Source organism: Fringilla coelebs (assembly GCF_963513975.1).
Source record: "Fringilla coelebs genome assembly, chromosome: 19".
In the NCBI taxonomy this organism is placed as follows: Eukaryota; Metazoa; Chordata; class Aves; order Passeriformes; family Fringillidae; genus Fringilla; species Fringilla coelebs.
In genome coordinates this window covers 3,583,094-3,596,418 of record NC_140045.1, presented here as the reverse complement: position 1 = coordinate 3,596,418, position 13,325 = coordinate 3,583,094, and the positions used below count along the sequence as shown (strand labels likewise).

The 13,325-nt window shown below is 46.4% G+C and overlaps 2 protein-coding genes across 11 annotated transcripts in view; one reads left to right on the top strand and one right to left on the bottom strand.

Annotated features, from left to right (window-relative positions):
- Positions 1 to 512: 512 nt before the first annotated feature.
- LOC311161140 (UPF0450 protein C17orf58 homolog) lies at positions 513 to 7,337 on the top strand (the record flags this gene model as incomplete). The annotated part of the gene is made up of 5 exons (XM_084218456.1): positions 513 to 603; positions 2,508 to 3,071; positions 4,255 to 4,335; positions 5,842 to 6,033; positions 7,150 to 7,337. Exons 1-5 carry the CDS (start codon positions 552 to 554, stop codon positions 7,335 to 7,337), a joined length of 1,077 nt encoding a protein of 358 aa, XP_084074582.1. The 5' UTR covers positions 513 to 551.
- A 3,933-nt stretch (positions 7,338 to 11,270) lies between these two features.
- The window catches only part of BPTF (bromodomain PHD finger transcription factor), a 52,367-nt gene continuing 50,312 nt past the window's right edge, over positions 11,271 to 13,325 (bottom strand). For 9 of the 10 annotated variants that reach the window (XM_084218781.1, XM_084218787.1, XM_084218785.1 and 6 more), the window contains one exon: positions 11,271 to 12,170. In XM_084218781.1, coding sequence (XP_084074907.1) covers positions 12,134 to 12,170 — 37 coding nt within the window. In that variant the 3' untranslated portion in view covers positions 11,271 to 12,133. Of the gene's footprint in view, positions 12,171 to 12,345; positions 12,890 to 13,325 lie in introns of those variants that run through there. The other variant, XM_084218783.1, reaches the window with a different exon arrangement.

Genomic DNA, 13,325 nt, shown 5'->3' with positions numbered 1-13,325 from the left:
AGCAGAGCTTTCCCTTGGACTAGACAGTCACTACTGCATTTTTCAGTCTGAAAAGAATCGCAGAAACTGGTTCCTGAAAGTAAAAGAGGAGATTAGCAGCTGTATCACTGGAGGTGGCCAGAATGTTCCATTGTCATGCACATCCTTTACAGACCCTGCATCCCAGGGCTCTGGTGTATTCCAGCATCTCCCAGCTCCCCCCAGAACACAGCTCTCCATAGCCAGCAAAACCAGCCTTGTTCCCTATGATTTTTCCCTACAGAGTGCCAGAGGAGGGCAAGACTGTCCCCAAAATAAAAATCCGCTGCCAGAGCCACGTGTGGGTGTGTTATTCCCAGGACACAGGTGATGCAGCCAGGGGGTTGTTCCCTTTGGGAAGGAGCACATTCCTCCCAGGCAGGGCTGGTGGAGGCAGCAGCTTGGTCTTGCTCCAGTGGGTTGTCCAGCCAGTGATTCCCGTTTCCCCTCAGGCTGCCTCTCATTAGCATGGATCGGGGGAAGGGCATAAAAGACTCCAGTTCATTTTGAGTCTGGAAAAACTTTACTTCAAAATGACAACCCAAGTGTTCTGGCTCCTCTGCTTTGTCATTAGATCATCTTCTGGTAAGTCCGTTACCTTCCAGCGGGGCTGGGGCGCGTCTGCCTCGGGAGCAGGGCAGGCTGAGGACATTCCTTACAAACCCTTGCCCGGGCAGCCCCAGCCTGCAGCCTTTGCAGCAAGTAAGGGCTCGAGAAAGAAACATTTCAACGTGTTTGTGGGATGGGAATGTAGATGGCAATATTTAATCTGCCAGCACTGGGAAGAATTAAGAGCACCTGGCAGAACCAGGCGGGGAGCTGGTGCTCCTCTGTCCTGCCAGCCACCAGTGGCAGGTGAAGTTGGATTTGCTTCTGCATCTGGGATTTTATAATTTGTATCAGGTGAAGTTGGATTTGCTTCTGCTTCTGGGACTTTTATAATTTGTATCAGGTGAAGTTGGATTTGCTTCTGCATCTGAGACTTTTATAATTTGTATGTGATCTTTCTCTTTTAGTCCCCTTCACCTGTAACTCCAGGTGTCTGACTGACTTTAACGTGTTCAGTGTGCCCTGTGTGCCTGCAGCAAGCTGTCCTGAATGGATTTATTTGGCTTTTAGTGCCTCACTGACAGAACAGAAATAGCATTTACATCTGTTCCACTGAGATTTGGTTATGTTGCAGTCATATTTCTTAGGTTGCAGCAACTAGACAGGAATATGTTGGTACAGAAGGAGGAACCTCAAAGTCCTGAACAGATTGAGTAGAGAAAAATTAACTATTTCTTGATACAATCCGTGACTGAGAAGGCGTGATAAAGTGGTGGAAGAGTTTATTTACACACCCAAGTCTGAGACACCTGTTCAGAGGGCACAGCTCCACACTGAACCATCTCCAAACCCCCCTTGCCTGCTGCTTTCGGCAGCTTGGACTTCTTCCACCCCTCTCTCCATGGACATTCTTTTGACTTTACGTGTGGCCAGCCCAAATATCAGGGAATCTTTCCCATGACAGCAGCTGGTGAGAGCACAGGGGGAGAAGTGGCAAGGTCAGCAGTTGAGTCAATTATAGGAGATAAACCAGGACGTTGTTCATCTGTGTATGTCAAATCTCTCTTTTCACACGAGGAGCTGGGATCAGCCTCCTACACAGGATAACCACGGCCATGAGCACCAGACAGAGGCTGTGTGTGGGTGAGCTGTGTGAAAACTCTGCTGGCTCCCTCCAAGCCTGCAGGGAAGGTCTAAAGGAAAAGAAAATAGACTGCCAGGGGAAATTTCTCTCCTGTCTGGCTAAATATTTTGGTAATTTTTCTTTGTGAGGTTCAAGAGATCAAGGTGAAGGTATAAATGAAAGTGTAGGTGATTGCCCAGCTTGTGTGAACAGTGCCATTAAGTTATTTTTTCCCTGGATTTCCAGACACTTCCTCCCTTTCTCAAATGTCCTCTCAAATTAAGCAAAGCCTTGAAATAATTGTTACTCAGCAGCACTAGCCTAATTACTACTACTATATGCTCAAGTCAGAGATCCAAAACTGTGGATAAAAACCTTTCCAGTAGCATCCAAAGCTGCTGAAGAGTCTGGATGACATTGTCAACAGGCATCCCATGGATGGGAAAACCAAAGAGTTCTGCTGTCATGGGCTCTTAAACAAGCATCCCAAATGGCAACGTGAACCTTGTTTCCTCAGATGCTCCCTGGAGATTCAGGGGTTTGAGAAAAGGGTTTGTTTTTAATTTGCAACAATAATAAAGTAAAAATGCAAATCTCCTGTTTTGCTCACACAGCTGCATTCCCTGTACTGGACCTTCAATATCTGAGTAGAGGAATGAGGAGCTCTACTGTGCTTCATCTATTGAACTATTTATTTGTTTCACATCTTATTGTTGAAGGCCTCACTTACGGATTCGAGCCTCAAATCTTCTAATTTTGAAACATTTGGAATAAAAGACTTAAAGCACTGATTTTCCCTCTCTTTTTTTGCCTGTAGGATCCCTGCCCTATGCTGAGAAACCCGGCCAGGCCCTGAGCAAAGCAGTTTTTAGTCCAGCAGCCGAGGTTCAGGCGAAGGAGCCAGCGCGGGGCACGGGCAGTGCCAGCGGGAATGCCGGGGAGGCCCGGCTCCCGGGAATGCCCCCCAGGCCCCCGGGCATCCCCTCCCTCGGCCCCGAGAAGAAGAAACGCGCGGAGCCCTCCCTGGAGAACAGCACGGGGCTGAGGAAGCAGCCGGGGCAGCGCGGAGGGCTCGGGGCGGCGGGGCCCGCTCCCGGCCGGGCCCACGGGCGGGCCCCGCCGCGGCGGCAGGCCGGGGCTGCCAACAGCCTGGGGGCCCTGCGAGCGCCTCCCCGGCCAAAGGCCGCGGGCCTGCTGGAAACCCATCCTTTGGACTCGGGGACGGGGGAGTCCAATGATCCTGACACGCTGCACCACTTCAACCGAGCCGGGAAGGGAAGGCCCTACAAGGAGCCCGAGCCGCCCGGGAGGATCCCCAAACCCTCGTGGGCCGCGAACCGCTGGGCGCCCAGGCCGAGGCACCGCGGCGAGCCCGGGACAGGTGAGGGACGGGACAGGGGAGGGACAGGCTGGACAGAGAGGGACAGGACAGGTGAGAGACAGGCTGAACAGAGAGGGATGGGACAGGTGAGGGACAGGCTGAACAGAGAGGGACAGGACAGGTGAGGGACAGGCTGAACAGAGAGGGACAGGACAGGTGAGGGACAGGCTGAACAGAGAGGGACGGGACAGACTGAGCAGAGAGGGACAAACTGAACAGAGAGGGACAGACTGAACAGAGAGGGACAGGACAGGCTGAACAGAGAGGGACAGGACAGGCTGAACAGAGAGGGACAGGACAGGTGAGGGACAGGCTGAACAGAGAGGGACGGGACAGGTGAGGGACAGGCTGAACAGAGAGGGACGGGACAGACTGAGCAGAGAGGGACAAACTGAACAGAGAGGGACAGACTGAACAGAGAGGGACAGGACAGGCTGAACAGAGAGGGACAGGACAGGCTGAACAGAGAGGGACAGGACAGGTGAGGGACAGGCTGAACAGAGAGGGACAGGACAGGTGAGGGACAGGCTGAACAGAGAGGGACAGGACAGGTGAGGGACAGGCTGAACAGAGAGGGACGGGACAGGTGAGGGACAGGCTGAACAGAGAGGGACGGGACAGGTGAGGGACAGGGTGAACAGAGAGGGACGGGACAGGTGAGGGACAGGCTGAACAGAGAGGGACAGGACAGGCTGAACAGAGAGGGACAGGACAGGCTGAACAGAGAGGAACGGGACAGGTGAGGGACAGGGTGAACAGAGAGGGACAGACTGAACAGAGAGGGACAGACTGCCTAGAGGAGCGAGACAGGCTGCCCAGGGCAGGACAAGGTGAACAGAGAGGGACAGACTACCAGAGTGGGACAGGCTGCCCACCGGCAGGACAGGGTGAACAGAGAGGGACAGACTGCCAGAGCAGGCCAGGACAGGCTGCCCACGGCGGGACATGAACAGAGAGGGACAGGACAGGCTGCCCAGGGCGGGACAGGGTGAACAGAGAGGGACAGACTGCCAGAGCAGGCCAGGACAGGCTGCCCACCGGCAGGACAGGGTGAACAGAGAGGGACAGGACAGGCTGCCCACGGCGGGACAGGCTGCCCAGAGCTGCCCAAAGCTGGGGCACAGCGGGGGCACAGATCCCCCAAGGGCCCCGGGCTGTCCCTCAGGCTGTGCTCCTCTTGCAGACGGTGACAAGGAGAAGGTGTGTCAGAGCGAGTGCAGGAAGGAGCGGGATGAAGGAGAGGCTTTCTGTGCCAGCGAGTTCGGTAGGTGGTGTTCCTCAACCCACAGGGACAGAGCCCCTTCTGTCCACTTGTCACTGCACTGCTACTTTTAAAATACTGTGATTAGATACAGTAAGTGTGTTCTATAATTACCAAGTATTCAAAAAGGACCCATCACAACTCTTCATAAGCATATTTACATTACCTTTTCCCTACCTTGGGCAAGTACTGCCCTTTTTTCTGTTTCCTCTGGAGGAATGGTGTCCTTGGGTCTGGTCAATGGAACTGAAAAGACCAATTGTTTTAGATACTCTCACATTAAACATTGCAGCTGGGTTATTTATCTCTAACTATTTAGAGCAAGTTTGATTTTGGAGATTGAAGTTTGAAATTAAAATAAAATAGTGAACCAAACAGAAAGAAGGCTGTGATCCTCTCTCTAGAGAGGATTCTTCTTGAAGTTCCTTAGGATTCAGTGTCTTTAGTCCTTATGTTCACACTGATGTAACTAAAGGTGGCAGGAAACAGCCTGGTATTTTTGTACAGACTTTGTTTAAGGACAAGCATTTTCTGACTGAAGCCCTGCCTTGTGCTTACGGAGTTGTGAAACAGATACCAACTTTTTCTCACAGTATTTTAAGAGATAAGGAAAATACAAACCCAGTGGTAACAGATGTTTCCATTTGTAGAACATAAACACGTTAGGAGACATCTGTTTTCTCTAAATGGAGAAGTCAGGAAGTGCTTGCTACAAATGCTGTCCTGCTTTGGTTTTTACCGCTCTCACACATTCCTGTCCAACAGGGGCTTCACAGCAACCCGACCTCTGTGTGTTTGAGCCTTAACAAACAGCTCTGCTCCTAAATTGAAAGGACAGGTAGGAAAAAGTCTGAGCAACAGACGAGCCAAGGTTCCACAGCAGCCATCAGAGGGAACTTTTCCTTTCTTTACATTTACAGTGCAGATAAAAGAATGACTGGATCAGAGCTCTCCCCCTGAGGCAGGTGTAACACCAGGTGCAGTAGCCCCATAACAAAGAGCTGTTTTCTCAGCCCTGCATTTAGCTCAGCACTTGCCAGAGCCAGAAACTGGGAGAACAGCATGAAGTGATTGTCTGAGCTCCCAACACAATCTATTTGTGCCACTGTCTCTTGGTATGACAAGGGCCTTTTATTTCAAAAGCCAAAGTGTTTCATTACCAGCTTGGCTTTGTACTTCATTGGGAAGTTTTAAATTTGAAAAATTTAATTTATTAGGTAAATATGCCCACTTTTTATATATCAGGATAGAAAATGGTACTAAACCCATTGCTTTCTTCCCTAAGAAACATCTCAAACCTGTAAAGCACAAGTTTTGCAAAGCAGCCAAACTTTAGGCAATGATCTCACCAAATGTGATTATTTGAAGCAATTCCTACTGCCCACTCTGGAGCCAAAGGATTCCTGCTGACACTTCCTTTACAGCATTTCAAATGACAGCCTTCACACATACCCTGAGAATTGCCACGATATAAAATCTGATCCTATTTTTCCCTCTCCCTTAAAACAGCAGTGAATGGAATTGTTTATAACCTGGAAAGCCTGGGGAGTGGAGTGCAGTGGATCACCCTCCTGGTGGACAGGGATGGGCTGTACAAGATGAGCCGCCTGTATGTCACTCCTGACGCCGCCTTCTTCCGAGTTCACATCTTGGTTGTGGACACTTTAAACTGCAGTAAACCCTGTCCAGACTTTAAACTTGGTAAATCATTCCAGCTAAATCCATTCTGCTATTCCTCTGCATGCACTGCAATCTCAGTCTGCCCTACTTTAATAGGCTTAGCCTGGGTTGTTGGGAAAATTTGGAAGAAACGTATTTACTCAAAGTTGAGGCCTATTTTTCCATCCAAGTTTCTTAAAACTTTCACAAGAGAACCAACTGCATGAATAAGTCAGGTACCAGGGTAGCCCTTTCTTAATTCTGTCCAGTTCCAAAATTATGGCAAGTTTTCAGAGTTCCTAAAACAATACATGCAAGAGCTTTACCTGGTGTCTTTGTAAGTTGTTCAGTTTTCCTTTTGTGAGAAACAACTGCTCACTTAAAAAAATTAAAAAAGGTTTATTAAACCTTGACAAAAATACAACAAAAGGACTATATAAGGAAAAATTCACAGTGCTGGGAATTGCCCTCATGGATACCATGTGGTTGGTTCATCTTTGAGATGGGTGCTCAGTCTTTTATACCCCTGGGGGTTGCATCAGCCAGCCCTGACCCCTCCCAGAGTCTGTCAGTCAGCTCTTTGCCATTTATCAGTGCAGACTGCTTTCTTATAACTGGAGGTCAGGTGTTGCCATACTCACCCCCTAAGCACCAAGGTTTTCCATTCCCAGCTGCCCCATGCAAGGGACACACGTGCAGCTTCTTTTTACCTGTCCTAGACAGCCCAGGCTGTCTGATGGCAACAATGCAGGGGGGAAAGGGAACCATGGGGAGAACAGAGGGCATCTGAACTACAACAACATAACTATGCATCACTAAAGCTTTTCTTAGTAGTCACACAATAGTCATCCCTTAATTGTGAGAGCCAATCATCTCCATCATTATCCATCCAGAACACTTTTAAGTGCAAGTTTATCAAATACCAGCATTTCCCCCAAGCGTAAATCATCATTTCCATGCCAGCACCACCCCCAGGTCCCAGCGGAGCTCAGAGTGCTGCAGTGGAAGCCCCGTGTCCGGCATGTTTCCATAGGCACAACTTCACGTTGTGAAGAACAACAACACGGTTGTCTGTTCCCAACCCCGGTGCCCTCGGAGTGACCCCCCACTCGTTCCCCGAGGCTCAGCTCCCCGTTTGTTCCGTTTCTGTCCTTGCAGGCAGCAGGTACATCGTGATGGGGCACATCCACCACAAGCGCCGCCAGGTGCCCGCCGAGCTGCTGCCGGCCCTGCGCGGGCGGCTGCGCCCGGGGGACGGCTGGCTCGGGAGCGGCAGCGGCTACGTGAGGAGATTCAACAGGAAAAGGGACCTCAGGGTGAGGGCAGCGCGCTCCAAGTGTCCTTAAGGCTCCGCGGCTCCGTCCAGGACGTGGGAGCAGCGGGATCCACCCTCGGAGCGCACCTGGCCGTGGGCAGCGCTCCCGCCTGGAGCCGCCATCCAGCAGCTGCTTCTGTGCTTCAGCAAACACTGGGTGCCTCGAGCAGGCACCCCGGCGAGGCTCGGCACAGAAGACACTCTAGGGAATGGTGACTGGCCGGGAATTTGCTCCAGCTGCTTCCAGAGCCACAGGTTATTGTTGCTTCCCCTGCTGCAGTGTGCCCCGAATAATCTGTAGTAACTGTAATGCAAAATTCTGGCAGTTTCGTCCTCAGTACACAACAACTGCACTTTGAACCCTTCACCTTGAACACATTAGATGATACCACAGCTTTATCTACACAGGATGTTCACTGTGCTTTCACAGTTCTGCCTAAAGTATCACATGCATTTGATTTCAGAGAAACCAACACCACTAACTACCATTTGCATTATTTTTGTCTCCTCAACCATGTCCATGGTATTTCTGAAAATGACACCATTCTTCCAGCAGAGCTGGATGTTCACACAAAGCATATGGAATAGAGTGTAATAATTTGAGTATATGAACACACCGATTGAAAGCAAATCAAGACCTGCAAAACACAAATGCCCAGTTACATTTACAAGTGACACTGCAGGGAATGCAAAATGAGCAAGGGCTGCACAAACTGGGTGTGCCAGGGCACTTCATCCCAGAGCTGTGCTGAATGCCATTCCCCAGGAGAAATATTGCCAAGCTTGTACTTGCACAAGAGTAAAGTTACTTTTTAAATCAAAAAGACAATATTTTATTATCTTCAGTGTGGTGAAATTGAGATGTTTGTTGTTCCCAGTCAGTATTTGCAAATAATAAGTCTGTAATAGAAACTAATAAATGCTCATGAGGTTCTGCTTTCACTGTCTCTGGGGTTCTGGAAGACCCAAAAAACTTATGTAATGATGTTGCACAAAGGCATCTCCTTGTGTGACAGCTGGCTAAGGATTTGATACATATTTATATTAAGAAAGGTAAAAAATGCAGTAGAGCTTAAAACACCACATACTCAGGGATATGATGTGAGCTGTCACAGGAAGCAGTGGCTTCTATAGAAGCATTTTCTGTTTTGAAACAAGGGAGTTCTGACACCCTGTACTTGTCACACACCTCTGCAGCTTCATTTGGTGTCACTGGAAAGCCACGGAGCATGGGATGGGCTGTGCTGCATCAAGTATTTCTTGATATGGAGCCAGATACCAAGAGCAAACATCCTTTATTTGGGACCCAAAAGGCTTTATTGGAGGATAGAAATTTACTCACAGCATGAGTCTACCTAAAAAATACCATGTCTCACTTTTTATATGTGAAAGACTTTGCATGCAGCACAGCATGGATTGATGGAATTTTCCTGAGAAAATCTGAGGGGGTTTAGATTTGGCAGGACTGTTCTGGCAATGAATCAAAGCTCTGGAGTGACTGGGAGGGACAGAAGGAGGAAGGGTTACATGTGCATCTCGAGTTTCTTTGTTTCTATTTTCAGGGGAAGTCCAGGGATTAAGCAGCAACTCCTCCAGGCATCCCCCACCCCGAGCAGTCCCCAGCCCCATTCCCTTATCCTGCTGCAGCCCAGGGAAGTGTGGGCACAAACCCAACCTGTGCCTCCCTGGGGCTGTCTCTGGGAAGACAAACACAGGTCACCAGTGCTAAGGACATCCTGAGCCCGAGTTCAGTGCCCACAACTGACACAAAACACTGGGATACAGATGTTGCTCTGGGAGCCTGAAAAGTGATTTATCCAATGTTCTCCTCCTGTGTTACCAAGCCCTCTTACCTTTCCCTTCTCGATTGGAAGGTCCCTCCTTAAAGTGTTCCCACAGCAGCTGAGCAACAAATCCCTGTGTGCCACAGCCCCACTGAGACTGCTGGAGCAGGAGCAGGACTGTTTGCAGCAGGCTCATCACATCCTAAACACACCTCCTGAACATCAACAATTCCCAGATCAAGAGGATTTCCAGTCTTGCACTTGCTGTTCCAAAACCCTCCCAGCAATAACCACACTGGGAACAGGATGGCACTCACATTCAACAGCTGCCACGGTAGTTTTGGTACCTCACAGTCAGTAATTTCCTTTCCAGCAGGATAAGTATGGAAGATTCTGCTGCCACCACAGAGAAATCTGGATGCAAGGGAATAACTGTTCTCATTCCATCTGTCCAGGAGTTTACTCGAGGCTTTTGGGTAAGCCCAGCTTCTTACTGTACTTTAAATCTCCATTAATTTCTGCATGAACTAAATTGAGATTGAGGATAATTGCTTCAAACTGGAGGAGACACAAAAGGAAAATCAAGCTGGCACAGCTCATATTATCAGTATCATACAACATATGACCATTTCAAAACAACTGTTGCAATACTTTATAAAATACAAAGAAGACAAGGATTGAGCAGAGATCGCAAATCTTATGAACTTTATGCTTGATGGCAGGTGGGGATTAATTACAAGTGATTTATTTTCTGTAACACCATTTAACTATAAAACATCACCACTAGTAAATCCAGAGAAGTACCTTGACCTGCTCAATGGCAACTGACCACACTGAAACAGGCCCTCATGGAATCACAGAATGGTTTGGGTTGGGTGATTAATCAGCAGCATTAAATTGCATGGATGGATTTTTTTCCCTAATCAACCTGATTCACAGTTACATATGATCTGGCAAAGCCAAGACCTATATCCAAGAACATTATCAATGTTTCATTAGAAACACCACCAAATCCATGTCAAACACATTACTTTATTTGTCTAGGATGATGTGTCCTATAAGGTACAAAAAAGTACTCTTCAGTTTGCCACAATTTTTTAAAAACAGCAATCTATTGCCTACAGGTAGGAAAGGTTTAAACCATGTCAATATGGATGTAGGTATGAATAAATAGTACAGAAATGCTGAGAAGTTGGGATGAGATGCAGGATATCTCCCAGTGCTGTTAAAGGTGAGATTTCTCCTTGTCCCATTAAAACACTATGCTTACAATATGCAGCATTTTTAAAAACGTCAAAGGACAACATAACCTAAATGCAACTACTCTTCTTTGACTTTCAGAAGCATAAATGGATTATTGTTTCCACACTGAACAATTAGTAATTTTCACAGATTGGTTAAATGACAACATTTGTATGTACAAAAACACACGGGTTTTTAGTAGATAAAATCCCCCCAGAAGAACCTGAACACCTGAGCTGGAAGTGTAAGAAAGGGTGGTCAGTAGCAATATCTTTTTTAAGAAAAATAACAGAGGAGGTTCTTGCATAGCAAGGTGTGAGGTTAAACCCAAAAGGAGCTTATCCATAAATCAGGTAAATCCCAGACCACTGTAGAACAGAAGTTGACTGTGAGTTAGTGCAAAAGCTGGTCAGGCGGGTGAGGAGCTGCAGAGAAACCAGGGCTGGGAACTACAGACAGCTACCAGAGCAAGTCAGTCACACACAGGGAAAGAAAAGCCTCCTCATCTGCAATTTGCATCTTCTTGGGCTCCAGTTCACCCCTCTAGGCAGCCCAGGAGCCCCCCAGGGACACAATTACAGGTGGTACTCCACATTCCCAGAGCACTTGGCAGAGGTCACTGAGCTCCAGTGGGCAGGAACACCTCACCAACACCTCCTGCCCTGTCCCAGCTGGACAGTCAGGGCTGGAACCACCAACAGCTCCTGCCCTGTCCCAGCTGGACAGTCAGGGCTGGAACCACAAACAGCTCCTGAGCTCCTGCCCTGGCCCAGCTGGACAGTCCCTCAGGCACCCCGTGGGAATGTCTGATGGGGATGGGTCCCACTCCCTGGCCATTCCCACCCCTGCTCCTGGCAATCCCTGCACTCCTGCACGGATCCCCAAAGTGTCTCACACACGTGGCAGCGCACACTCAAACACACCTACTGCTGTGGGGAGAACAATGATCTCCATTTATTTTGTTTCATATACATCCATATTTTGAATTTTAATACAAAAGAAAAAAAAATTAGAATCTGACAAATGTTTACAAACAAGATACCTTCAAATAGATTTTACTCAGTTCAGTCTGGTGCAGAGTAAATGACAAATTGTACTGTTTGTTATATTCAAGGCAACAGAGTCTGTAGTCCATGACCACTCAGCCCAAATTTTATGCAAGCTTGTTTTTATCTACCATGAATGATAAACTCCTTGTTGATTCCCAGTCCTGTGTGTGTGCACATGTGTACATAGCAGCTCCTTTCATAGAAAGAAAAGACATCTAGAGGTCTTCTTGTACTTTTACCTACAGGAATCATGTTAAGATACAGAATGGATTACATGGAACCAGGGCTGGATTTTATAAGAAAAAATAATTAGCTGACAAATGAGGGCAGCAATAAAAAAGCGTCTTTTTTGCAACAATAAATAAATACAGTCAAAGTTTTCTGTGTGGACTTTAAACCAGCTTCTTCACTGAAGAACAGACGTGGCATTTCCATGGAGTTAAACGTGACCCCATTTACTGTATCTTTTTTCTTGCTCTCTTTCTCTCTCTCCTTCAACAAAACAAAGTTTTCCTGCTTCTGCCACAATAGTACAACAATTTGATCTTGACAAGAAAGTGGTGCTGCTGATTTTTATTTCTTTGTCCTTTGGACAAAATAAGCCAAGAATATAATTTGACTGTTGTGACCAATAAAAACGCAGTTTACATCAAGTCTTGTCAGGATAACCTGACTAAAAACATCTGGCTCCTTAATTAAAAATTGTCAGACAACCAGATCCTTGCTTGTGTGTTTGGTTAACACGCTGAACTCTAAGAAGCTGTAGACTGCAGTTTGTTGTTATGGGACCTGCAGAATACAGAAGAAAGTGAAGAATTAAGCACCCTTCAGTTTGGAGAATACAGTTGCTGCAAGGTGTAGCCAAAAATAAATCACAATAAGGCAATTACCACCATGTTGCTTTCATTTATTTTTTCCCCCTTCAGAAAAAATAATAATTCTTGCTCTGAATTGTAAGCCCATTTTCTCCTCCAGAATACAAATATTTCAGTACTTGTAAAATGCAGTGTGTCACTGGGATATTCCAAAATGCCTGAAATCAGTTTTACTCACATATTTACATAATAATAGTCCAAAAGGAAAGAAAAAAAGACATTTTTAGTTTTTAATATTTATAATAAGGTCTACTTGGCTTAAATTTATTCAATAAGTCTTTGGATTAACTTAATAGGAACAAAAACTGAACAGGCGTGTTAAAATCACATTTTTCTAAGCACAGTTCAGCAAAACTCCTCTTTGACATTCACAGTTTTATTAGTGACTTAAACTAAAACAATAAAATACAAGGTTTCCACGACAAATTTTTCATTTTTCTCAATACAGTATTTGAGGAACTGAACATTTTTTTGTTAATACAATTACGTTCACCAGTGTGACTGCTGGCAATAGAAACAAATGATCTGGATTTTTAGGGTATTTTAATGTCATTGGATTGTACAATAAAAGAAAGTGACCCCAACATCCAGTTCTGATTCCAGTTAAAAAGTTCAGACTAAAGATATCACAATCTGCAAGAAAAGAAAGAAGATGGATGGTATAAATGAAAAACAAGAACAAAAAAGATGCAGGAGTGAAATCAGTGTGCAAGCACAGGGAGTGCTGGGGACCCAGCTAATGGCAGTGACACAAACATGGGTTGAACACTACCTGACAAAAATCATTATTACAGTACTGAACTGGAAAGAAAAATGCATATTCTTTTTAAGGAATGCCTATGTAAGGGAAACACTCTGTATCAGCCCTTCTTCAGGAAAAAAAAATGAAAGTTTAATTTTGAAAGGTAAATTTTGAATTATGATTCATTTTTCATACCCTACTTTAAACCTTACTTACTCCCCTGTTTCAAAGGTGGTATATTATAAAAAGATGAGAGAAGGAGTAACACTGAGGCATTTTAATTTCTTTCACTGGATTATAAACTTCACAGCAGGATTGTCTCTTATT